This window comes from Anser anser (assembly GCF_964211835.1).
Source record: "Anser anser genome assembly, chromosome: 12".
Classification (NCBI taxonomy): Eukaryota; Metazoa; Chordata; class Aves; order Anseriformes; family Anatidae; genus Anser; species Anser anser.
The window spans coordinates 18,756,316-18,782,715 of NC_139733.1; the positions used below are offsets into that span (position 1 = coordinate 18,756,316).

At 48.9% G+C, this 26,400-nt stretch overlaps 1 protein-coding gene across 2 annotated transcripts in view; it reads right to left on the reverse strand.

The window, feature by feature from the left end:
• Positions 1 to 26,400, reverse strand: part of FRMD4B (FERM domain containing 4B) — an 89,100-nt gene that overhangs the window by 50,288 nt on the left and 12,412 nt on the right. For both annotated transcript variants that reach the window (XM_083795199.1, XM_083795198.1), the window contains exons 2-7: positions 20,213 to 20,278; positions 19,546 to 19,640; positions 17,483 to 17,575; positions 14,194 to 14,278; positions 2,529 to 2,585; positions 1,454 to 1,476 (exon numbers count right to left, since the gene is read on the reverse strand). In XM_083795199.1, coding sequence (XP_083651325.1) covers positions 1,454 to 1,476; positions 2,529 to 2,585; positions 14,194 to 14,278; positions 17,483 to 17,575; positions 19,546 to 19,640; positions 20,213 to 20,278 — 419 coding nt within the window. The remainder of the gene's footprint in view (positions 1 to 1,453; positions 1,477 to 2,528; positions 2,586 to 14,193; positions 14,279 to 17,482; positions 17,576 to 19,545; positions 19,641 to 20,212; positions 20,279 to 26,400) is intronic.

Below are 26,400 nucleotides of genomic sequence, written 5' to 3' on the forward strand. Positions count from 1 at the left end.
CTGTTCCTGTGCATGTGAAGCAATGCTTACAAACCTATTTATTGCAAATGATAAGGAGTCAGAGTTAAGTTCAAACCACAGAAGGGAGGTTTTAACTATAAAGGTAGGTTTTAACCTTAACCTCTTTTCTTGAGAACTTGCACCAGGCTAAGAGAGCCCACGCCACCAGCGGCTGCAGCTTAACAAGTCACTTCTCGTCAAGTGAACTGTGCTAACGTGAGTTCTCTGGTTCTCTGTCCCTAAATTAAGGGAAGCCTTGAGAATCACTGTGAAATCAGGCAAGATGAGCAGTCTTTCTGGTGAAAAGGGCAGCACGCTGTGGCTATAAGCAATATCCTGTGGGTCACAAAGCAGGTCTACAGCATGAATAGGAACAGAAATCATCTGTAGAGCCAGCCCAGCCAGCTGATCTTAGTCACAAGGACATCTTTTCCTCCCTGCAGGCATGACAGCACACCAACAAAAAGCAGAGGGAGATTGGTGATGGACTTCACACAGTGTGTCCTTCAGTGAAGCAAGGACCAGCACTTGGAGAAGAGGTCTTGGACCGAAGAAGTGGCACTGAGTTGACAAACACACTCTGCAGGAAGAGCAGAGGATGCCTCTGCTGCTGGTTTTGGCAGCCAGGTGCAGCTCATCACCTGTGTTTTTGCAGGTAGCTCTCTGCTGAGCATTCTCAAAACACGTCTGTTGTAGCAGGAGAGCTGTTGCAGCAAAAGTGTAACCACGCCGCTCCTCCTATATGGAAGCTCAGCAAGTAGTAAAACATTAACGCAACCAAAGCTGACCTTTTGAATTTCTATTTGCTTAGCGAGCTGTTTCTAATTGAAGGTCTTTTCCCCGGGCTCCAACAGCTCTGAGTGCGACCCCAGCTCCCCTTACAGCCCCCAGTGCTGGTTACCCAAACCAGTGCACGGAGGTGAACCCGCAGAAGGCGATTTCCAAGGGCAAGCACCCTGGGTGTACGTAGCTTCAAACGGCCAAAGCGCAGCGAGAGGCTCGCACGCCAGCCACAGCACAAGTGTTGGGTCAGGTGCGGGCAGGGGGAGGCCCCAGGGCAGCTGCAGAAGAAAGCAGCTCATTGACTTCGGTGGGCAGCTGGCGAGCTCCACAGCCCCCTGCACGCGCTGCTGCTGGGCGGGCAGGGGCACGGGCAGGGTTGGACCCAAGCCGCAAGGCTGTTTTCTCCCCGTCCCACTCAGGCACGCACGTTAGGGGAGGAGAGCAAAGAGGGATGGCCTGAAAATTGGTTTGATTCAGAGCCTGTTCACAAAAGGACTTACTCACCCTGCGGACTCAGATTTTATCCAGTCTAGCGGTGCATTTCGCTTTCTACAGCCGCTGCTCCTGGCTGGACTTCACCCCCCCCATTTCTGATTGTTTGAAACACAATGCAAACCAACAAAAACACATCCATCAAGCACATTAGGATTAGAAAGGAAAATGTTATTACCTGGAATAGTCCCCTTTAGCTTCCTACAATTGAAAAACAGTGACAGAATTAAAACACGATCTCTTCAAAAGTCCTCGGTTTTCCCAGCATTGTTCGCTGCCCCACTCCCACAGCTTTTTGGCTGGATCCCGACCTCAGCTCCACTCATGCAGAGCCCAGAGGCTGCCTGCATGCACTCAGGAACAGAGCTTGGCCCTTTACGCTTCCAGCTGTAGATTATCCACCTACACCATAAATAATTCTGCTTCTAGAAGGGGGATGAATTTCATGATCCAAATCAAACGTCTCTTTTACTGCACGAGAAGTGAAATACAGTTCTCTCTCTGGCCGACCAAGCCCAGCTAAAGGTCAGCTTTATGAGCAGGTCAAACTTTTGGGAGGAACTGTGCGCGCTTCAGATGGAAGCAGCTCGGGCAGATCAAGGCACTGCAGCTTTGCTGGAGTATTTTGTCAGCGACAATGTGTGTGTGGGAGGGAGGCCACAGAGAATCAACATTTTAAAGGTGGATATTTATTTCACTGAACCGGGTAAATAACCAAAGGACAACACAATGACCTGAGGACAACACAACTTGATGAAGGGGAGAAAAAAACTAACATAATTTAAGATAATAGCCATATAAAGTATGTGCTCTGAAAGAAAAATTCACAGGCATAACACAAGATTTAGCTACAGTATTATACCCTTCTCTTTCTTCCCAGATCTCTAGCATATAGTTAAATTAGAAGAGTAAGTGATACATTGGATAAAAACCTGCACAAATAAGTTACTTCCCTTGAACTTTTCCTCCTTCCTTCACTCCTCCAATTTAAAATTCCACAGATATACATTTTTTCGCTTAACCTAAAAGAAAAACAGCTCCCAACATTTGTAGCATTTTTTTCCCCTCTTCAACTACAGAGAATACGAACTACGCTGCATGGTTCTTTCTTCGTAGAGTGGAGGAAAAAAAAAGGCAGAAAGGCAGCACGCAGCTGAGCTAACAAGTCAAGGGGCTGCCACATGCCAAAGCTGCAGAGCTGCTGATACGAGAAAGTCACCGTGCACCTCCAGGCACGAGAAAGAAGAGCTTACCTGCAAAATCAGGGCTGCCAACTTGAAGACGGTCTCGCTCTCGACCTCGATCTGCCCCTGTGCACGGAGAGAGGAGAAGGTGAGCGCTGGGAGCCCCGCACCGCCCGCCCCCTGAGACCACGCCGGCGGGCTGGGACGCCCGCCTGCCGAGGGAAGTTCACGCAGGGTTTGGTCATACAGGGTTTTGGCGAGCAGCATCGCTTCTGCCAGCAGCAGCTGGGGGGGGGGAGCCCAGGCTCCGAGCAAGTCCCAGCCCTCTAGCCACCCAGGGACTATTTCTCCCCTTCCGTGACCACTTGCTGTGTGCACGGGGACACAGAGTGTCCGTTCCCACCTCCCCCAGTCTCTTCCCCCACCCCCCCTTTTCACGCCATCGCGTGTTGTCTTTCTAAATCTTTGTTTTATTGCACACACCCTGTCAGGTACCTGATCCTGCACATTTTAAAAAACCTTGCCGTGAAGAGAGCAGGTTGCAGTACAGGTATTTATGGCTCTAAGCACACCACCTCCCCAAGGCAGAGGCCTCGGCTTTGTTTTGATGGTGGTACGCACACCCATGATGCTAGATAAATGCTGCTTATTAATCACGAGGCTATTATAACTAATTTTCTTTTACCACACACAGTCTGGAGATCTTACAGCCTCCAAATCCTGCAAGTACATGTGTTTTATTGCAATGCTCAGAGGAGCTCTACAGCCTCCCACCCTGGAAAGCTCAGTTCTTGACCCCACTCCAAAACCAGGCAGAGTCTTGCAGTCATGGTCTGAGAGCACAACACACTCGGTGACTTCAGAGGTGTGCAGCTGCTAAATGCTAAAGCATCAGAAGTACACATGTATCTTTTTTTTTTTTTTTTTTTCCTTTTTTTAGGCTTGCAATCTTAAGTGCAATCTTTCCAGATCAGTCTCTAGCAAGCAGAAATCCTGGTCTTGGTTCTATCTTGGGACCAGCAATAAGACTGGAAGAGTAAAGGAAACACACAAAGTTTGACACTGTCAGAGCTACTCCTGATACCTACTGCACTCTGCAAACCACAAGTAAAGCACAAAATTGGCCTAGGAGCCATCCCTTGAATTTTCAAAGATTTTTTTCCTGTTAACCATCTACAAGTGAAGGTAGTGTACGTGATTGCCTACCCGCTGCCACCAAGACCCCAACACATCCCCCTGTCCCTAGGATTTGTTGCCTGAATGAGGGACAAAGCAGACCGAAAGCTGAAATAGCGCCCAAACCAGGACAGCAGGAAGACCTACAGACTCACGTAGATGCAGGGAAATGACATCCCTAAATAGGCACATCTGGAGCTGGGCTAATTAACTACAGCTGCAGGTCTGGCCCACGGAGACTAAATTCAAAAGCGAGCAAACAAATAATTCAATTTTCATGGAAAGGAAGCTTTTTGCCAGCTTTGTCAATAAAACATTCCAGCAGCAGCGCTCCCCGGGGCGGCTCTGCGAGGGCAGACTAGGAGGAATTTCCCCTTCCCAACAGGTGTGGCAACTGCTATGCAGAAGTAGCCTCCAAAGCATTCCCAGACATTTTATTAGAAGAGGAGGGGCACATCACAACGTAGGAGGGGGGAAAAAAAGGCTTCAAATTCTTCTCTCCTTCAGATCTGTTTAATGTAGATGCTCGGGAGGAAAGGCGAGGTTCGCAGCCCGTCAGTCTTCACATAGGTGCGAGATGAAGGCACTGCGTTACTTCCAGGTCTGCAGCAGGTTAGTCTTTGTCATGCACATCTGAGCCGCCTTTTCAGCTTCAGTTGCATCTGCTGACACAGCCTCTGAAGGAAGCAGTGGCAGGGGGAGGATACGGGACACCAGTCCTCCCTGGACCACGCTCTGCACCAGCGGTGGGGAACCCAGACTTGAGAAAACGCCATTGCCCAGAAAGCTCTGCTGAGCAGGAAAAACAAGCTCCAGTTGAGCAAAGCTGTCCCTGGACCACAAAATCAGGGAAAACGGGGCCAGAAGGGACTTTAAAAGCTCATCAAGACCATCTCCCTGCCCCGAGGCAGGATCGGCTGCATGGGGCTCATCACCTTTATGCTACAACAAGCTCACCGAGGGATTTACCTATCCAAATGCAATCCTCACATCAAAGGCCCTCTCTCTTTGTTGCAGGCTCCAAGGAAAACTCTGCAGCGTTTGGGTGAGCCACTTCAGCAGCAAGTCCCTGCTGACCCACAGCAAGAGCTGCTGCCGGCATTACAGGGGTGTTTGAGACTTAATAACTGAACACCTCTTCGCTTTTCATCTTCAAAGCCTATCCCAAACATTAACTAATTAGCCAGAGTAATTACGAGGCTGCTCTTACGTGTTGGTTTGCTTGGTCCTAAATACAAGCTGCAGGGAACTCTGGTCACTTCACCAGGCTGCTGTGGCATTTCCACGGACACTGAAAGGGAACTCCCCAACCACCTCGTTTAGGGTTTTAATAGGCAGAACAGAGGCCTCCCTCCTTCAGGAGGCACGGTTTCGGTCACTGCTTTCACCAGGAGGGTTTCGCAGAGCTGACGTCCTCACTTTCAGACGTACTCACTTAAAAGCTGTGTTTAGGAATGAGCAGGTAGGGAAGTCCTCCATAGCCTAGCCTGTTTTAAACAAGACACTGCAGGCATCTTTACTGGAGCACCTTCCCTGTCCCTTTTTTTCTGGGACACCCGATGCTACAAAACACACACGCCGAGCACACAGCGCCCGCTTACACTCAAACACGACGGGTCTGCGAAAACCACTTTCTGTACAACTACTCCCACCTTGAAGCCAGTACTTAAAACTTTTACTTTATTTTCCCCCTGCAGTCTCAAATAGCCATTCCCAGGTCTTGACACACCAGTACCTAAAAATGCTCTAAAAAAGCCTTTTTGTCTCGCTGCAGTGCAGTGACACAGAGCCGGCTGCTGCAAACAGGCTGGACCGGAGCTAATTATCACCACGCATCGCCACACGGTAACTGTACCCCAAAAAGAAAAAACACAAAAGAGCAATCAGCAGAACCCCTACCTTTCAAGGGGCTAAAATCAAAGAAGGACAGATGGACACGGAGGGGAAGGCACTGACCTGAGGGCACGCAGTAGCTAAGTAGCAGAGAGATTTCAAGCAAGGGATCCCACAGCCCAGCACAGCCTTTATCTAACAGACTGATGCTGTACTACTGACAGTCTCTTGGACAATTCCCTCTGAGCCTGGGATTATTTTCCATCATAATATAACATTCTTTGCCATCTGCTTCCCCAATTGGCCATTGCTATAATGTAATCCAGCCCTGGGCTGTCAAGGAGTTTGGACAGCCTTTGACTCGACACAGATCCGTATAGCAACACACGTCACTCACGCAGGAGCGCGGGACCAGGGCTCTCTCCTCTCTCCGACAATATTTTGGTGTTGGAACAAGCCCTCAGCCCCCCAAGGCTGGCAAACGGGGGGCTCTGTTTTAGCCCTGCTTTAACAGCAAGTTCAAATTTCAAAACTAAATGGGGAAGAGCGGCTGTAAAAAGATTCATCTGCAAAGCCTGCAGTTGGCAGGTAATTTAAGCGCAGGCTTTGGTAAGTAGGCGCAGCCCTGGGAGCCAGGTCAGCCAAGACTCTCGTGGCTGTGTTTTCGACGAAGATGGAAGGTTTTCCTAGATGTGTCCCAAGTGGGAATAAGGTCACTAGCACGAGGTTAAGCAGATGGATGTAATTCAGATAATGAAATCTGAGTCTTAGGCGCTTTAGATGTAAATAAGTTTGAACAGAATAGAGGGTGCAGCTCTAGGGAAGGGATGAAACTGATATTTTTCAATTAGAGTTTGCATAGGGAGCAATCATTTCAGCCAGGAGACAGCCTCACCCCCTCGCGCAGCTCTCCAAAAGGCCACCGGCTTATCTAAACAGTGCATTTGGTCCAGTGGATTCGGGTGGCTTTGTCACCCTGACAGACGTCGGAATAATAAAAGGTTGGAGCAGATGCCCAGCCCGAGTGGCAGTGAGTGTACAGCAGGAATCCAGCAGTATCTCCACAGCTAGTAAAAAACAACGCTTGCCTTCAGCGTCCACAGGCAGAATTTAGCCCCTGGTTCAGATCGGAGCTCAAGTCTTTGCCTGAAGAAAAACAGGCTTATGAATGTGATAAAAATCACAAGGCTTGGTCATGAATAGAGCAGCGAGCCCTCATTAGACACAGCATCAACACGAGAACTGTCAGAGATACACGTCTGAAATCCCGATGAAAACGCAGAACAGGAATGACGATAGCCAGATGAGCATTAACTGTGCTAAGCAAGTCTTTAGGCTGTTTAAAGGATATTTTTTTAAAGCAACACAGGAACTGTCATCTTTAACTCCTGAGAGCCAGAGCAAGAAATGAAAATTGATAGTTTCTTCAGAATGCATGTAACCTCCAGAGGTTAAAGACTGACAACATTTCACGTGAACATTTGAGAATTAAGTTATTAAAGAACCTCTTCCCTCAAACCAATCTCTTAAAAAGTTTTATTAACTGAAGATGCCCCCAAAAATCCACACTGTGCCTGAATAGCCTCAAGACAGCTACAATATTGAATATAATTACCTGTGATTTCTGAAAGGTGATTAAAAAAAAAACCTGAAAGAAGGGTGCAATTAGAGGGAAAGGAAGGAACCAAACGTCTCCAAGAACGTTGTCAAATTGCGGATGGCAATTAGCTGGGTGTGGACCCAGAACAAGTGAACAAAGCCACGCCAGCTCCCATGTCCTCACCCAGCACTGCAGCAGCTTCCCACCTGGGCCCCGGTGCCCCCAGACGTGTCCCGAGAGCCCAAAGGTGCGAGGTCAGGTCCGCGCAGAGCGAAAAGCTTCGTGTATTTCCTGCGCTCAAGGCTTATGTGGGAGCAGAGATGGCAGCAAGGAGGCCTCTGCTGCCGGGCCGGGGCCGAGGGCCACACACAACCTGTTACACCACGAAACGAGAGCGGCTCCGGAGGAAGTAGGTCAGGCAAGCTCAGCAACTCGCTCTGAGCGTGGCTGTGCCGGGCGATTACACCGAGGAGGCACAACGGCAGCGAGCGAATAACCTCCAACCTGAGAGCGACACCGCCAGGGGCTGCTCTGATGCCAGGCGTTTGCACCTACCTCTCCATCCCCCTTGGGTTGTCTGCAGTTCCTGCTGCCCCACAGAGCGCTCCATCCCAGTCCTGCTCCCTCCTGGGTCTGAGGCCCCAAACCTTGCTGGTCCCCTTGATGCTGCAGCTCTTTCCTGCAGGAACTGCCAAGCTCGGCGGCTCAGGCCGCTCCAGCCAAAAAATAATCTGTCACTGCTGCCCGGTATCACCTCGCAGTGAGTGAAAGCTTCAGGTTTCTGTTACACCCTTTATTTCGCTGTGTTTGCCAGCCATCCTCATCCCATCCCCTCTGCCTGTGCTTTGTACCTTAGCCAACGCTCACATGAAGCCCTGGGGACAGCGACACTATCTAGGGGTAACTCTGAGACTTCTCGATGCAGTTCAGCACAACAGGGCCCCAGTCATCTACCACTGCTTTTTTTTTTTTCTTCCCTGCATGAATACGACGTAAAAGCAAAGAACAGGGGAAGAATGTACAAAGTCTTCCCTGTGAGCCAGGGTATATATTAAGCCTGGTGATTCTTGCCAGGTAATCACAGGCTTTCGCTTTCCTGCTGCCACGCCACGGCGAGATACCCAGCACCCAAACACCAGAACAGGCTGAGGTGGCACAGCATCTTCACCCGTGGCCAGAAGATCAAAGGTGCAGACCTCTCCATCGCAGTTAATGCCGGCAGTTAGGCTCAGAAGGAGGCGACTATGCCGAGAGATGCGAGGTATGAAGCTTCGGCTGACAACCAACTAAATCCTCATGTGCAACGGGCCGGCCCAGTTACACCTGAGACACGGCTCCACCTCCCCATCGAGAGCCTCAACAAGGCTGTGGCACCATCACCGCTTACAGCAGGCAGCCTCAGACCAACCTCAGCTGCTCGCAGAGGCGCTGTGGAGTCCCTTGACTGCACTCACACCGTGGCCAAGACCTCCCCAAGCCACCAGTGCGGCCCAGTGGGAGGTCTCACGGGGTATTGATGAGTACGGGGCTCCTGGGGAGATCTACCAGTTCCTATCAGCCTGGGGTCCTGCCTCCTGCCAAAAGACAAGGACAGTCTGTCGCATTATGTTCACAGGCACAGCTGTGCTCCATCCCTCTCCTCTGCTCACACACCACCAACCAGGGGCTCAGGGCATGGAGGCGGCCCCCAGCACCCGTGGGAGCAAACGGCAACAGCCCCCAAGGTGGAGAAGAGAAGGGCAGCTGGTCCTGGGCTTCACGTGGGCCATCTTCAGGAGCAGGATGACAAACCCAGGCAACAGACAGAGTATTTTAATAGGGTTGGCTAGGATCGGGCTATACCGTGTTACAGGCTGCATGGGAACGCTCCCCGGTCCCTCGAGATGGGGGAGAATTAGGAAATATCTGCTATAAAACTTTCGAGAGCTCTCTAATATACAGCCACTCTGTTCTCCGCGAGCTGGAAGCCAGCCAGCCTTTATGCTCACACCAGGGGTCTGTTTCAACAGCTCCTCTTGGTAAGCGCTGGTCTTCTGGCTGCCAAGTGCTCACAAGCATCGCTGCTCATGAAGCTATCACGGTTACAGACTCCACCGAAAACTTTCATTTCCTTTAACTTCTTCTTTCTTCTTTAAAGCAACTCTTGCAAGTCCTTGAAACGAACGGGAAATTAAATAAATAAATCCCCCAGCACACAAATACAGAGAGGAAAAGGGGAACACAGCCAACCTGACCAAGCTCTTAGTTTACAGAACATATTTTAAGGACTGGCAAAGAGTCAACCGTATGGCTGCGGAGCTATAAGGAGGTTAGCTCTAATGCACAATAAACTTGACAGTGCTTCGCTAGCCAAGTAGGGTGTTAGTTTTCCAAACTTGGCTGTTTTGAAAGAAAAGACAAATTTATCTTTCCAAATTTATCATCAACATGTGCTTGACCGGCTCCTACCCACTTCCTTTAAAAGCGTCCCAGCCACGGTCAGGGCCCTGTGCAGTAACATACCAAACGTGTTACAAAGCTCTCCTGTCCCTGCGCAAACATCACTTCTGATACCAGCTTCACCTGAAACCAAGCGCTGGACTTTCCCTGTTTAAATTCCAGCTGCACAGAAGATTTCAGAGATCACTATAAATCTAAACCCAGCTTCTTCAATTCAGTGACAGGAAGGCAAGCCTGTGAATTGGGGTTGTCACCACTGAAGGTTTTCAGGCGGCGGTTCTCAAAGCCTTGAAAAAAGAGAGGCATGGAAGAAAACAGAGCCCGGATGAACAGAAAGCACCCTCACTGCAGTTTCCCAAACACACGTGGATAACCAAGCTTATAACTAAGTCAGAGAGGCCCTCCTGTAGCCCTGGAGATGAAAGCTTCAGCAGCTCCCAGCTCGTGCTCAGCGGCCCGTGGCGTTCCTGGCAGCAGACACGGCTTCTGCAAGCTCCAACCCAAAGAGCGCGGACGCTGGAGTGCAGGAGCCAGCCAGCTGGCCCGGCCACACAGGACCGGGATGGCCACAGGACTGCAGTGGAGCAGGGAAGAAATGGGCAGCTCGACATGAAAGGAGGGCAGGGCGAGAGAGCTGGCAGCACTCGTCGCACAGGCTGGAGGCCAAGATGTGTGCACGCACCAGCGATGAGGAAACACCGGGCGCTCTCACGAGCGGAACGGCGAGTGTTGCGCTCAGGTTTGTAAGCGGTGAGACACGGGGAGGGCAAGGCCAGCAAATCTGGAGTGTGTTGGCAAATCCAACAGAGGAAGTTTATTTTCCAGGTGTGTAAAGCAGTGTTGCATTACACCGTGCGACAGGCACCAGAAGGAGAGTGCCGTGCCAACGCAGAGGTGGGTTGAGATGGGAGCACGTGTGGGGGAACTTCGCAGCTCAGCGCCGCGGCACTTCTCTTTGCTCCGGGTGCAGAACTCCAGCACTGGTAAAACATGATCTACAAAAGAAAGAGAAAAGAGCCCCAACCCTCAACGCCTGGGGCAAACGGGTCTCCTTGGCTGCCCAGCTGCTTGCGGGGGATGAGGGCAAGGCAGAGGGAACAGGCAGAGAACAAGATGGGTTGTACAGGATGCACCAGCCTGGCACAGGTCAGCAGAGGCCAGAGGCACAAAGGAGCTCTGACAGAAGAGCACGGAGGTGGGTGAGTGGGTGAGGAGCAGAAAGAAATATACTTTTGGCAGCAGAGATTTTATTGTCTGTGTTGTCTCTCACTTGCCAAAATGACTATGGAATTTGCGAAATGTGCAAGCCCCAGATTCTTCAAACCCTTGTTAGGGAAATGTGGTAGCCAACTTGCAGAAAGGAGCGAAAAGGATTGCAGGAATCTGGAGGTGAAAGGGGAAGAACAAGAGAGCGGCTGTTCACTGAAGAGCACTAAGTCAGCCTTTGCCAGCTTCAAAACTTGAATTCAGCTTTTTATTCCATTGTATAGAATATAATAAATTCTGTAAAATATATTAGCACAATTAGTAATATATAATAAACTATATTACTTGTTCCTGAATTTTCATTCATCCCAGAGCAAAACCTCTCTGGAGTAATGTGGGCAAAGCAGTCAACACACGCTGCCCAGCAGCCTGGACCCAGCAATGTTGGACTTCATAAGGGGAAGACCACACTCTTTGATGAGACACAGCAGCTCACAGGATCTCACACAGGACTGCCCATAGATCTCTAAGAGCACTGCAGATAAATTCACGATGCAGCCTCTAAACCTCATAAGCCACAGATAAAATCCCCTCCAGAGGAGGAGTTAGCACAAGGTGTCACCAACACACCACCTGTATTTGCCTCAGCCTCGGGCTGGCTCTCACAGCTCGTCCTGCACGGGGGCAGCAGCGCTGACACACGGCTTCTTGCAGGCAGGGCAACGGCAACGTCTCATCTTCTGCTCAGAAAAGCATGGTTTTCCTTTAAAGCATGTAAGGTCTGGAAATCCCTGTACCTACACACTTGGGTGTCATCATCACAGGCTGTGAGCACACGCCAGCGCTGACGGACTTCAGTAGAGCATCAACACAAACTGCTTCAAGCATCAGGCCTCGGCACCACCCCGAATTTGGGCTCTTCCACATGTTGTGCCCCCTGCAAAGACTTTGGAAGTGGCTTTGTGAAGGTAAAAAACATGATGGGCTTTTTAAGCAATCTTATTACTGCAGGCCTTCTCACACCCCGGTATTGCAGCACCTCTCCTTCCAGCACATTCCCGACCCACACAGAGCAGAGGTTTCAAGCAAAGATCCAGGCTAGGATATAGCCCTGGTGCTGCACTCTCCAGCACACCCCTGCACATTGAGGAGCACACCAGAGCACATGGGCTGGGCAATGGTTGCTACTTTTTGGTGCATTGGGGTTTCCTCACTCTGTAAATGCATCAAGGAGAAAAAAAAAGCGAAGCTGGGGCAGGTCTAAACTGCCCAAGCTGGATTAACGACTGAGAAGTGCCAGGGAACATTCCTCGCCATCATTAGTGAGCATCAGCCACTTGCTTCACTGGAGCGAGGGATGTGCATGCACGGAGCTGATGCTGCGCCCCGCAGCACGGACCAGGGCGGCTGCAGCACCGCACCAGCACACACACTGCAGTCGGGGTGCTTTGTGCCTCCTTTTGGCTGGATCCCCTGGGCTTAAGCACAGGAATCCGTCCCATGTGCACATCACACTGCTTGAACTCTAGAGTGACCTTAAGTTTACTGTGTGGGGTAAAAAAAACATTTGAAAAAGAACTAATTTGAAGGTTAAAAGCCACCGAACCAAGCAAACATCTTGAAAGTAAATAAACTTTAAATAAACAGGTTGAGTCCTACCCACGTTCCCACCCACCTGCGCTCCCATTGCTACACATCCCACCCTGCGCGTAGCGCATGTTGGCCATCTTGGTGTAACACGTTCCACATAAGCTGAGGTGTCAGGCAGAGCGCTGCTGGCACGCAAGGACCACGATGGCACAAGCTGACACGACATGCCGAGCACAGCGGCAAGGAATCAGCAGCCCAACAGCAATAGGAAGAGCTCTGGCACTGCAGCGTTGGGTGGGCAGGGAGAGAAGGGCTCCCCTCTGGAGCTCGTGCAGCGCAGGAGAGGAAACTCTCTGAGCTCAGGGCTGCAGCACCTCGCATCAGCTGCAGTTTCACAGAGCACGTCCCAAGGCGGAGGGGAGGTGGGCAGCAGCAAGGGGTCTCGTCCCCTTCCCACCAGAGGAAACGGCAGGGACAGGGCACACACAGTCACCACCTCTGAAGCCGTCCCTGCCCAAAGCCTCAGCGGAAGCACCTGGGAGGGAGGCACGCTGCTGGGGACAGCTGGCACTTGTGCTGCTGCCAGTTAGAGCACACACCTGGAGAGCAACGGGAGAAAATAAAGCAGCCTTCATTCAAACCTCCCGGCTCCCGAAGCACCGAACTGGACGGGGTGATGCAGCCTGCTTATTGCGGCACTCTGCGCGTGATCAGCGCTTCACAACTATCAACACTTCATCTCAATAATATGAAGTTATGCTGTTCGAATAATAATATTTATCTGGGCCAGAAGTGACTCTCTATTGGCTTGATGACATATTTATGTCTATGATCAGTGAGGGCGTTTTTCTTGCTTCCCTTTCTACTTTTCTTTCTCTTATGCTTTATGCATCTACATAAAAGAATACACTTGCACCCAAATGTTTTGATGTGCACCTAGTATTTATTTCAATAGCAGACTGCTTCTTGGGGCGGGGGTATTTTCCCCATACCAGGACTAAAACCGGTCCCATTTTCCAATTCCAAAATTTGTTTTCTGTCTTAACTGCTCCAGTATTCCCTGGAAGGATCATTACAGGTTGCCAAGACCCTACATTTAAAATGGCAAATATGCCAAATGGAGATTTGCTTTTAATGAAACGTAACTAGTGAGGCCCCAAGTTTTTCAAACATTCTTTAAAACTTGAATATTTTGTGAAAAGGTGCAAGTTTCCTCCACACTTCCAGAAAGCAATTCCTGCACAAACCACAGTCACAACGTCGCCATTAACTGCTTTTTGTGTAAGCTTTCTGATCCTACCATAAAATAATGAACATTGGATACAGAATGAGAGTTCTCTAAAATAAGAAACGTATTAAAGGTGAAAACTTTGGCCTGCTATGCTGAGCTTCAACGTAACACTAAATGATTGTTTTCCAAGAAAAGGTTGTAAGAACAGAGTGACCCTTGGACTAACTTAAGCACGATCAGCAATTAAGGTATGAAATCACGAAACTAGGAACCAGAGCATAGGATCTTCCTCGCTTTCCTCCTTAAACATTTACTACGCAGCATGTAGAGGGATATGTCACTCTGAGACAGAGCCTACCTGCAAAGCTACAACCCGGATTTCAAACAACTTAAAAGCTTTCAAGCATTTGAGACATTTCGGTGTGGTGAGCACACAGCAGGGTTGTGAAAACACGACCAAGAAGCCATCATTATCCTCATCCATTTGCTTGAAGCATCAGTGTTTAAGTGGAGGAGGAGAGAAAGCATGCTGAGATTTTAATGTCAGTAAGATCTAGAAATAGGATGTCGCTCTCAGCAAGTCTGCAGAACCATCCAAGTGGTGTGGGGAGCAATAAAAGGGGGATGCACAAGGAGCTCCAAAGGATGCCGAGCCTTACCTTGTGCACACAGGACTTGGCGTTCAGGAAGAACAGCTCTACCGTCGTTTTGTCCTTGAGAAAGGAAATGCTTTCAATGTAGAACCTGAAAAAAAAAAAAAAAAAAAGAGCAAAGTTACTTTCTTGAATAGGTTTCATCTTCCTCCCAAATCATTTGATTTCCTCAGCATTATGTTCTCCAGCAACAAAAAGGTACAGAGGAACTACAAGCTACTGCACTTCATTTCCTGCCTATTAGGAGGGAACAGGCAGAAAATTGTGGGTCAACAGCATGAAGGGAACAAAAACTTCCTTTTGTTCAATGCATCACAGATAGCTGATGACTTCTAATCTCATCTGCAAATCCTGTCGAGGTTTAAAGCAGCAAACCCCAGTCTTACTATGCAGACAAAACCACAGAAATGGAAAAGGTAACTTACAGCTGTGTGTTACGGGTTGGGGAAACAGCCTCATGCTGTGCTGGGGGAGAGAGGTCAGTGGCGGCCCCACAGGGGCTCACCCAGTATCACCTTTAACATTGCCCCAAGGGGCAAGCAAACAGCCCACGAGGAAAGCTTTGGGGCTGGCTGCAGCCCGTCAGGCACATCAACCTGGCGATGACCACCAGGAGCTGTTAGGGTACAACCTATACCTGGGGTACAAGCATACCTGGAAGCCCAGAGCTTGCTGCTCTTCTCTATTTCTTCACCCAGGCAACATCCTAAGCAAACCACCTAGCAATGGAAAGCCAGCACCCCACAAAGCAGTAGCTGATCCCACTGCAACCCACCGGCCTCCGACATTTGAGCAAAACTTGCCACCAGAACAGATTTATGGTACACAGCTCACACACAAACAAGCGACGTGATGCAGAGGCACTACCAAATAAAGCAGTTCCATTACTGGTTACTCTGGCCCAGCCAAGGTTGGCGGATGTGTCCTGATTTGTTACACAGCTACGCCAAACATGATGCACGCAGCTGGCACTCTGCAAGCCACGCACAACTTGTCTGCACACCTCTGACTCACTCAGGGCATCAAACTAAACCAAACGGCGCTGAGACACACTGAGATGCAGAGAAAACACGGCTCTAATTTGAGGAGCACAGAACTGCCAAGTCGGTTTAAAGAGACAAATTTGTGGGAACATTGTCCTGTCAATCCTCCTTTAGCTTTTTTTTAAATCCTTTTAGGATTTAAAAGCAGAATGCCTGTGCTTCATTATCAACAGCCAACTCATGACAGATTGGATCCAGACTCTCCCACATGATACTAGAAGCAGGTACACTTCTTTTTTCAGCCAAAGAGCCGGGGCAACCACCACCACCCCAGCAGCACAGACCCCAGCAAGGCTTCTCAGCTTCCAGCCTTTGATACGGGAGGGCTAATGCAGACCACGCAGCCTGCCATGCTCAGAGACGATCCCTTGCACAGCCCCACTGTGCTCCTGAGGCTCCTTGCAGCCCCCTGCTCCGGCCACCCTCTGCTGGTCCTTGCCCGATGTGCTGCCAGACCAGCGCTTGGAGGCAAGCACCTTCCTTAACCTGCTAAGCCTCCCTCAACCCTGCTGAAAAGGGAATTTTCCTCAGCTAGTGGCCTGCTTTGCACCTGCAGTTTCTTTCAACCAAGACCACCGGACATAGCTTAATGTTACGTCTTACCAGACGCGTGCTGGTGCTCGCTGCCCGTCACCTCCTCACTGCCTGTCCCTCCCATCCCCGCTGTGCTTCTCCATCGCAGCCTCCAACTGTGCGCTTCAGCTGCTCTCATGGGAGTTTGCCTAAAGAATAGACTATGACGAGGCAAATGTGCTCACACGAGATAAGCGCCTGAGCCAACCACCCAAGGCCTGTGCCACTGAGCAAAGGCCTGGAGTCACTTATGCAAAGAGTTGACAAAACACAGTGCTGCACGTTTTGAAGCGGCGTTTCTGCTGGAATATCTATTTTTTAACCATAAGATAGTTTTTACATTGCTAATTCTTTCTGTATCTTCCTCCTGCTCTGCACAGGCTTCCTGCTCACTGCCCTCTTCCTTGACCCCTAATTGCTTCTTTTGGATCTCATGACCCTGGAGCAGTTAGGCTTAAAATTAGGTTTGCAAGTTGATCTTCCCAAGCCCGCTCTTCACACATCAACTCTTGCCAAGGTCTCTGCACACCGTGCCCTGCAGAGGAACATCTTGCAATGGAGAGGACAAAAATGGACGTCACAAGGCAACGACATCAACTCCAGCCACAGAGCTGCCAGGAGGTGACAGCTCAGGTGTGAAGTCATGGCAGCCCCCAGTGGGGAGGAGGCACAGAAAGGACCATGTCCAGTCATATATTTTAGCCCCGTAGGTCTTCAAACAGCAAATACTTCGAAGAGCCCAGCAACCCTTTTTAAATGTGGTGGTTTTTTTTTTGTTCCTCCCCCCCCCCCCTTTCTGCTAAAAGTAAGGAAGGGGGGAGGAAGAAAAGCTCTGAACTCCATCACAAATAAGCACATATTCAACAAAAACAAAGTGCCACTTGTTGGAACCGTTCTCTCTGTGTCTAGAGTGCAGAGGACGTGGCAGGGCAATGGTGCCAACTGACCAAACTGCACAACAGGCTCTGCTTTGGAAGTGCTTCAGGTAATTAAGCACACAAGGCATAAATCTTGATACGAAAAGTGAATGAGGTCAGTCTGCTCTCATTTTCCTCACAGACTAAGGAAAACAAAAATATAAACTCCAACAACATTAAGAATATGACGCTTGGTCTTTTCTGCCAGCACAGCTCTGTCTGTTACAGGCCCGAAAAAAACACATCCTAACCAGCAGAGCTTTGCCAGCAAAAGCCCTAAAGTAATGCAATTACTTTGGCCAAAATCATCCCTTTGCCAGGGATTTTATTCTCTCCTGGGGACTGGCTGAAGCTGTGTGAGCAAAGAAGCCATCAGCAATCCCTTTCAAGTACTGACAAACCTTAAGTAAACATAAGAACATGAAAAAGTGTGATTGTTTAAACAAACTGCATCAAAATTTAGCACTATTAAAGACAAGTCAGACAAAAAAAAAAGATTAAAAAGGGGGGGCCATTTAAACAAACAAAAAGCAAGGAACAATGGGCTAGTAACAGTTTAAAAAGTAGCAGGTTCCAAACTACCTGATTTCATAGCTGAACACAAAAGAAAGCAGCACTTACCTAGGACTTAGTCACCCTTTAAAAATAACGTATCGGTTTGACATTTATTTCCTATAACAGTAATCCATTCCTTTAAACAAAAACCGCTGGAGATAAGTGAACCAAGTGGGTACTGTTTTCGCTGTGGAAACAATTACTCACCTAACAGCAAAATACAAAGTTGCTGGACCTGGTTTCTTGGGCAAGTCATGATCCAGGACTCTGTGGTCCAGCTGCAGCCAGACGCTCTGACCTCTGCAGAAACAGATTGAGGGGATGGTTACAACCAGGCAGGGAAATGTGGAAATGTGGTCTTTCCAGTACACGTTTACTCCAAGCACTACTTTAAAAAAGTGCAAAATTCAGCTCTGAAGTAGGCAAACACTTCAAATTCTTTCCTCTTTCCCTAACTTCAGATGTTGACATAATTCACTTGTGAACGTTACAAAACACTCTTTACAGTTGTATTTTCAGTTGTAGCACAAAAGCCATAGCGTGGCATCCAGAAAAAAAAAGAAGCGGACCCTTCTGTGCTATAAATGGGGCGGCTTCCATTGACTTCTCGTGCGTAGCAGGGGGACCTGATCTGTAGCAAAGGGTGGCGGTTTGCATGCCTCCAAAACTGGCCTCTTCAACTTGGAAAAAAAAAAATTGAAAACAAGCAAAATAAAAATATATATATTTTTAAAGATTAATAAAAAAAAATAAATCCCCCAAGCCCCAGTAACTTCCCTCATGACCCTGAGGCCTCAGGGCGGCCCAAGAGCTTGCTGCTGCCCCAAAGTGTTGGGTCCACCCAGCCACGGAGCATGGGTGCCCTCCAGAGGCCACACGCTCATTCCAAGCACCCAGCCCCAGCCCTGCGCACCACCCAAGGGAGCCTCTGGAGTCCCACAGGTGGTTTCGGGGAAGCCAACAGCTCTTAGCTAATCCACGAGCAGCACTTTAAGGGAGCTCGCCGCGAGGGAGCGCCAGCAACCAAAAACCTCCAGCAGAACTTTGTGGCTGCTCTCGAAAAAGCCACGTGTGAACAGCAAGCGGTCTGAAGGCATTTATAGGAGAGCTGGAAGAAGGTGTCTTCAGCTGAAAGGACAAGGATGTGGCAAAAATACTCAAGATGAGAGCAACTTAATAACATACTGCCGCAGTAGGGGGTCCAGAGGCGAGTGGCTGCTACCACCCCTGTAAGCACCAGCAGCCAGTGCTTCAGGGTGGCACCAACCTCAGCTCAGCGTGGTCTGTAGGCAGAGGCTCCCATCAAAAACACCGTAAAAGTGGCAGCAGAGAGAGCAACAGGGACTGGTATTATTCTCGTCGGACGAGAAAAGGTTTATTTAGGGGCTGTATTTATGCACAACTCTGTTTCTCCCTCTATCTTACGTGGTTTTGCTCCCATGCAAAAGGGAGCCGTCAGGTAACACCGCTGAAGACACCAGCCCTTGGGGAGCTGACACCCTGCTGGGCTGCACCCCGCACACCTGGGAAAGCATTTCAGGGCAATTCTGAGAGATCCATCTAAACAACGGCTGAGATTTCCATCAACCCAGCTGGCTCCGGCAGCAGAAGCAGGTTTCTGGCTGCAGCACCGTGCCCACCCCAGGCAGCCACCACGGAAGCTGTCAGGGAGTGCGGCGCTCACACCGCGGCAGCACGGCTCAGGAAGGGAGGGCCGGGCATTTAAAACATCTGCTGCTTTTGCAGCTCTTTTTGGCAGTCTGCAGAATAGGTTGGATATCTGAAAGCAATAGGCAAGCAAAGGGAAAAGTTGTTTACGGGAAGCCTACCTTCATATTTCACAGTTAAGGACACTTGGGTTCAAACGACTCATTGATAATACATTGAGACTAATGTGGAAAGCAATACAAGCTATTTGTTTCAAAAATAAAGCCAAATCCTTTTTGTTATTATTAAAAGTGCAGAGTGGGGGAGTTGGGGGTGTTCACATGGGAAATTATTTCTGAATCAGTTTTTTCATCTCGTAAGATGAACGTGAAAAGTGAAAGTGTCAGGAAGGGATTTTACATGAATTTTCCATTTTATGCCAGCAAGATATTTTCCAAATATTTTTCTGTTTGGTACCTTCCTCTTTCATCACAGCGCAAGAAAAAGGGAGGAAAATCTTTCTTCAGAAAGTTATTTTCCATCACACTGAGCTGCCACAGTGTCTGGGATAGGCTTCACTTTGCAATAAACCACAGCTCTTTAAAATGAATTAGCATACTTACGTATCATCTATAAAAGTTATCCCGAAATATTCCTTTTCTTTCAGGTTGAAGTGCGAGGCCACTAGATCCAGTAACTCGCGAGACAAAAGCTTGGGCTGTTGAAAGATTCAAGACCATTTTATTCATTTCAGTTCAGACCTTTCATTTAAATAATCTCTGCAAACACTGACACAACTGCAGACAGCATGTTGAAAGCATGCCCATTAATTCCACTTCTATTAGTTGCTAGATCTAGTAAGAGATGCGACGTCTTTCTTCAAATAACACTTACAGCTCAGCCCTGAGTGGCACTCCCAAAAAAAAAAGGCAGGGAAGTCTGGCCACTAGTGCAAAAAAAAGCATTATTTTTAGCCAATTAAAGGACAAATTAGGAGCACACTGAGGAAGGTGACAAAGCATTTATAGAGGTCTGGGTGATTTAGCAGCTTAAATCTCCACTTTAACAACCAAACTGGTGGGACTTCAGAGCCCCAACACAACTTTTTCAGTGGAACTTCTGCATAGCTTAAGACTACACTGATGGTCACCGTTTCAGTGACACTCCCAGCTCCCCGCAGTGGCACAGTTACATGGGGCACTGTCAGAGCAGAATAATTAGAGCAGAATAAAAATTGGTCTGCCCAGGGCCTGGCCACGCTACCAGTGCCCAAAGCAGAGGGGTCTTTACCTGAACCAGCAGCTCCAAGTTCCTGTCATCGAGGAGATGCACCTGGCAGTGCCGGCCCTCTGTCATCTGCAAAGACAGCAACACAGCACCGTCAGGACCACGAGGATCTGTGACTTCACGGCTTTGCGCAGGGCCACGTGAGGCTAGGACAGCACACGACGAGCCTATAATCGGCACTGATCAGCGAACCAACGCCGTGCCGGAGCTCAGCGACCTTCTGTGAGGACTTTCTGCTCCGGTGACAAGTGGAGATGACCAAGGACCGAAGAAACCTCCATCCATCCAACCCTGCAGATGGGTCGGTCAGTCTGAATTTGGTCTGCTGACCGGGACCTGCTGACCAGGACCTGGTCTCCAAATTCAATGGAGTCTCCACTGGCACATTATTGCTCTCCCTTAGATAACTTCTCATGAGAATTAGAAGCTGCTGCTTCCAAAGGATGCTTCCATACGTGCATGTACAGGTCAAGAGAGATGCTTGAACTGCATTAAGAACAGGACGAGATGTGCAGCCTCTGCTGTTATGTCTGGACTGCTTTGGTTCCCACTTTGTGTCACATTTATCCATTGCAATCAACATCTCTCTCCTCTTCACAGGAGAATTCAGAAATAGCTGCACGTTATTATGCCCTTTTAATATCTGCCCTTTGAAATATAATACATTTCCACAAAGGCTTTTACATTATTCAAACTCTGTTCTAATTATGGGCTCCGGCCAGTGCAGGCAAAGGACCAGCTGCATGGCGCCGGGGGTGAGAGCTGCTAGAGGAAACCTGGCTTTTGTATTTCTTCTCACAGCCTCGGAGTGACTCGTGTTCCTGACAGCACCAGCTCCTCGCAGACTGTAAATCCTGAGCTCTGAGCAGAGGCTGAGGATTGCTCACACAGGGGCTCCCCAGGGGATTAGGCAGCAAGACGCAGCGGTTCCTTCTCTGTGATGGTGACGAGGACAGAGCTCTGCTGCAGGAGCCAGCCCCAGGCTGCTGCACACCCAAAACTTGTAAAGACTTAAAAATCAATGAAAATAAAGCCTTTCCTCACCCAATTCCAGTACAATTGAAGAGATTTCCCCTCTCCCCGGCACTGGCCCATTTCAATGCGCTGCTGCATGCAGCAAGGGCTGCAGCACGCAGCCTCTGCTGTAACCAGCCAGCCCCTCTCAACCGTAAGAGGCTGAATTAACAAAGGTTTATTGTTTGAACTAATTGAGCTCATTTTGAGCAAAACCCATGAGGGAGCCTCTTCCCGAGCAGCACTACAAAAAGACTGGAGATGAACGTCTGCAGGCACAGCTTCGTCTTGTGTGGGAAAATGGAGAGAGTTTACTGGTGTCAGTACCACAGGTGCTCCTTACTAAAAAATTACTAAAAAAATAGGGATAGACATATCCCTACAGACATATCCCCCAACAGACATTACTAAAAAATAGGGATATATTTACAGATAACATCGCATTGCTCACCAAAACAGCAATACTCGTAAAAGGACCATTAACAGAGCAAGTCTAAATGGAGAAAATATTTCTCTTTGACTTTCTTGTTCTGCTGTCAGTGTGAATTCACACAGGAGGGCCAGATGAAGAGTGACCTCAGGCAGCGTGTGCATGCAGGGGTGCAGACCAGAGGCTGCACCACCACGGAGACACCAGCGACAGTCCAATATGAACCACGGCTGCATCCCTGCAAGGGAATACTCCCAGCTTCCTCCTCCGGGGTTTGGAAACAAAATTGCAGCGTCCCCATGCTGGCTCCCCGTGTGTGCTCCATGCGATTTATCCGCTTGCTGCACACGCTGTCTGATGCCCTTCAATCCATTACGATCCCATCACGGGTCCATTTGTTACCTAGAGCTGCAGGTTTGCCACTGCACGTGCATAAAGGAGCCGCACGCTACCATCAGTTAATCATTTCATCAGCGCACCCTTCAAGGTGGTGCACGTTTCTGGCTCTGACATACTGTTACCAATCTGCCCCTGTTGTGAAGTGTCAGATCCAATAGTGTTTTTAAATCATTCCCCATCTGTTGCTCTGAGATTGCAAAAGGGTTGCCATTATTTAACTGCTAGCTGCTTTAGCTTTTTACCCAGCGAAATCACATTAATCACTTCTGACTGTTTTAATTGCCTCAGTTGTCTATTGTTAAGTGAAAAAAGGTTTCTATTATAGCAAACACATACACAAAGCCTTATGCTGAGGAGAGAGGAAGGTTGCTGGCGAGATTAAAACATAAAATAAATACCAGCCACAACCTGTGCTCCTCCTATTCAGCCACCCAAGGTGATCACAATGTACCTTAAAAGTAATTAAACCTCACAACGCCCCTGACGATACGCAAGATATAATTATCCCTGGTTTTATTGATGAGTAAATGTAAGGACACAGCTTAAGAGTCTGATTTTCAGAAGGGCTGAATATTCACAACTCTGCTCAGAGGGTGCTCGAGCTCCCCCATGGCAGCCGCTTCTACACTTTCCCTCTGTGGGGAAGCCTGCTGGAGGGGGCACCCCAGCTCTCCCCACTGCAGGTGCTTTTCTCAGTGGAAAACCACCACCTAAATCAGTTTTCCAGTGGATCAGCAAGCTGAACCAACCCACGTTGCTGCTAGCTCCAAGGCAAAGGAGAGGAGAGAGTAGGGAGCTCTAGAGGAAAGTGAAGCCCCTTTTAGCAGTGGCCCACATCATATATGTAATGCAAAATCACACGCTTACCACGGGACCAGTTTTAAAACAAAATAGTATGTAGTATTCAGTCATCGTGGTAGTCTGCATGTAAAAACAAGCCCTAATTTTCTTCCAGCAGCCAATTAAAAAAACATGAAAAACCTCCAACTAATCCAACTCCTGAAATCTCCTGAATCAGTGACTAATGTTTAATACCTGGGACTCCGGGAATCTCATCTTAAAAGAACTCACACAGCTGCTTCCCAGACTGCTGGAAAGCTAAATCACAGAATCAAGGACCATCCTGAGTTGGAAGGGACCCACAAGGATCATCAGTCCAACTCCTGGCTCTGCACAAGACCACCCAAAAACCAGACCATGTCTGAGAGCGGTGCCCAAACGCCTCGAACTCACAGCTCTGTGCCATGACCACGTCCCTGGGCAGCCTGTCCCAGTGCCCGACCACCTCTGGGCGCAGAACCTTTCCCTAACCCCCAGCCTGACCCTCCCCTGTCCCAGCTCCATGCCGTGCCCTCGGGTCCTGTCGCTGTCCCCAGAGAGCAGAGCTCAGCGCCTGCCCCTCCGCTCCCCTCGTGAGGGAGCTGCAGGCCGCCATGAGGCCTCCCCTCGGCCTACTCTGCTCTGGGCCGAACAAAACCCAGGGACCTCAGCACTCCCACATGCCTTGCCCTCCAGACACCTCACCATCTTCATAGCCCTCCTTCGGATGCTCTCAAATAGTTTTATTTGTCCAGGTCAGCACACCTGACGGCTGGGTGCCTGCTAAGGTGTCTTCACCAAGGCGACAAGGCAGAGCATCAGAGCAGCACAACGCGGGCACTCCCCACATCGCACCGGAGCCCTGTCGAGGAGCACAGATCTGGTGGGGTGACCGCCAGCTTTGCTTGCAGGCTTCAAATCTTAAGCAGGGTTAACTAGGGAAGGCCAAACATCAACCCTCAGGCGCCTCTTGCAGTCCCAAGGCTTTAGCAACCGTGGTTCCTGCAGATGTGCAAGAGCTTGCTCCAAAAATCCCCACCCCATTCCCGATGGGGCAAAGTGCACTTCTCCTGCTTACTCTGTACTTACAGCCACAACTGGAAACAAATCACTCCCAGCCACCATCAGGGAGCAACACAAATCCATCCTGCATCAGGAATCTCACCCGCGTGAGAGGTCGCTTCCAAGAGGCAGCTCCCCCCTCACACATTTTCCGAGCTTTGTTCATACGGGGGGCAGAACAGAAAGCTTCAGGAGGCTATCGCAGCTGCGAGACCAGCTCAGAAGCACAGCACAGACAGTTATCAGTGATCTGGTCCTCTCCTGGAGCCTGAAGAAAAACTGGGGAGCTTCATAAGAAGCATCACGCCACCGTAGTATCACAGGATGTAAAGGATCTTAGCTCTGGAAGGGTGCCTTCAGCTCAGCAAACAGACACCCTGAGCTCCTGGAACCGAAGGACTTGTTTTTCACTCCCCCAGTGACACGGGTGTGATTTATTTCTCAGCAGCACGTCCGTCTGCCTGGCCAGCTCCCTTGGGCTCTGGAGGAGCCTGTACCTGGTCCCCAGCTCTCCGGGTGCAGGGCTCCTCCTTGCCCGAGACCCAGTGTCCTGGAAGCCCCTCACAGACACGTTTTCATCTTTAATTCAGAGCGCCTCGCTAATCTGAACAATATAATTGATTTTCTATTTAGCTGGACCAATCAATCATGAGATGAGCCCAGCTGTCTGGCTCAGTTAAGGGGCAGCACAAGCACTCTTGAGATATATATAGACTCACATCTGTGTTTTCAGCTTATTCTCATTGATTTTGCATTGTCTGGGCAAATGAACAATTTTGTTATATTTTTGCAACAAGCACCCACGTTAGTCTTTTTAGAAGTTATTTTTAAAAGGCTGCTAATATTTAAGCTATTATGTAGTACAGAAAGAAGCAGCATAACATTCATTAAGCATCCCCGTACCATCTCATCCTCAATAGGAAATTAGCAGAGCGATGGAACGCAAACATTGTTTTTGCCGATGTAATGGCAAAACCATCCTGAGATACGGGGCTGCTGGATTCTTATTGTTTCCCAAAGTCACCCAAGTAAGCAACATAAAACTCAAAAAAAAAAAAAAAAGGAAAGGAATGGAATGGGAAGGAGAATAAAAACCCTGTCTGATGCAGTATTACTGCATGAGTATTACTGCAATTCTGCAGCCCCCCCTAACATAGAGGCAGATAGTAGCACTGGGCTTCCACCAAAAAGCTGATTTATTTAAATGAATATAATGAAAGAGAAGAAACAATTCTCAGGATCTATGGTTTATTCCAGATCTAAGGGTCTCAGGAGCAATGGGTTAAAATATTCAGAAAGATTTCATCTAGCCAGGAGTTCTTACAAAGTGAGAGGAAAAAGTTTTGTTTTGCATTTTTAGGTTTATATTACTTTAATACTGTTCACTGAACAGCATTCAGTAAAAAAGAAAAACACATTTCTTCCTCCACCACACTTGTGACAAAAACTAAGACAAATTCTCCAAGTAAAGTCATGGAAGCAAGATTTTCCGAGATGTCAGTCCTTTAAAAAGGGAAAAAAAAAGTAAGGCAGAGAGAAAAAGCCTATGTCTTGGCTACTTAAACCAATTCACTGTAATATCCTGAGCCTGAATGTTTATTTGGGGAAAAAAAACACTCAGGATATTTACGCTACTTCTCTTCAGCAGTAACATCCTCCGTAGCTGAAGCCAGTTGTTACTTCCAACATTTTTAGACATTCATCTGTGTCATCACACTCAGAAACAAAAATAAGAAAAAAGTAATTATGGTGTAAACAGGAAATCTCCAAAAAAAAAACCCTTAGGCCAAAAAAAAAAAAAAAAACTGACAGAATACCAGCTCCTGAAGCAGGACTTAAACCCCTCTTCCCTTCCTCATGATAAATCCCCGTGCTCCGGCAGGGCTGTCACTGAGCACCTGGAAAATACCCGGGTGTGACAGACAGCAGGGCTTTGCTCCGCGCTGCACAGAGCTGTAAGCTCCTCACAGGGCAGCCACATGGAATTAAACTTTGCTGCCTGAGCGAATAGAGAAATGCTATGAATTTCTATGTAAAGAAAACCCCACTGCTGATCCACAGATGAGAAGAGGGGGCCGTTTCCACCCAACATTCGTCCTGCACACAAAGGCTTCAGCATCGGTTCTCCAAGTAATCACACCAGTGTGTTAGAGCACAGCTTGCAAAAACTGGACCCCTCATTCCTGGAACAGGCACGGCCTTCAGAGCAGCTCGAGCGGTCCAGGAACTAAAGGAAATCTTACGGGATAGCAAAAAGCAAGAACTATTTCCCCTCGACTCACGAGATGCCACCCCTTCAGCACACAGACCCAACCTCCCCCAGGTTGGGGGCATGGGGGCCCCCAAAATCCCCACCACTTTTTTTTTTACTGGTGCCGGATGCAGCAGCACTGCTTCACAGGTGCGCGAGCCCAGACAAGAACAAGCCCCGCACTTAGAGGATTTCGTCCCCAAATCCCGACCTGAG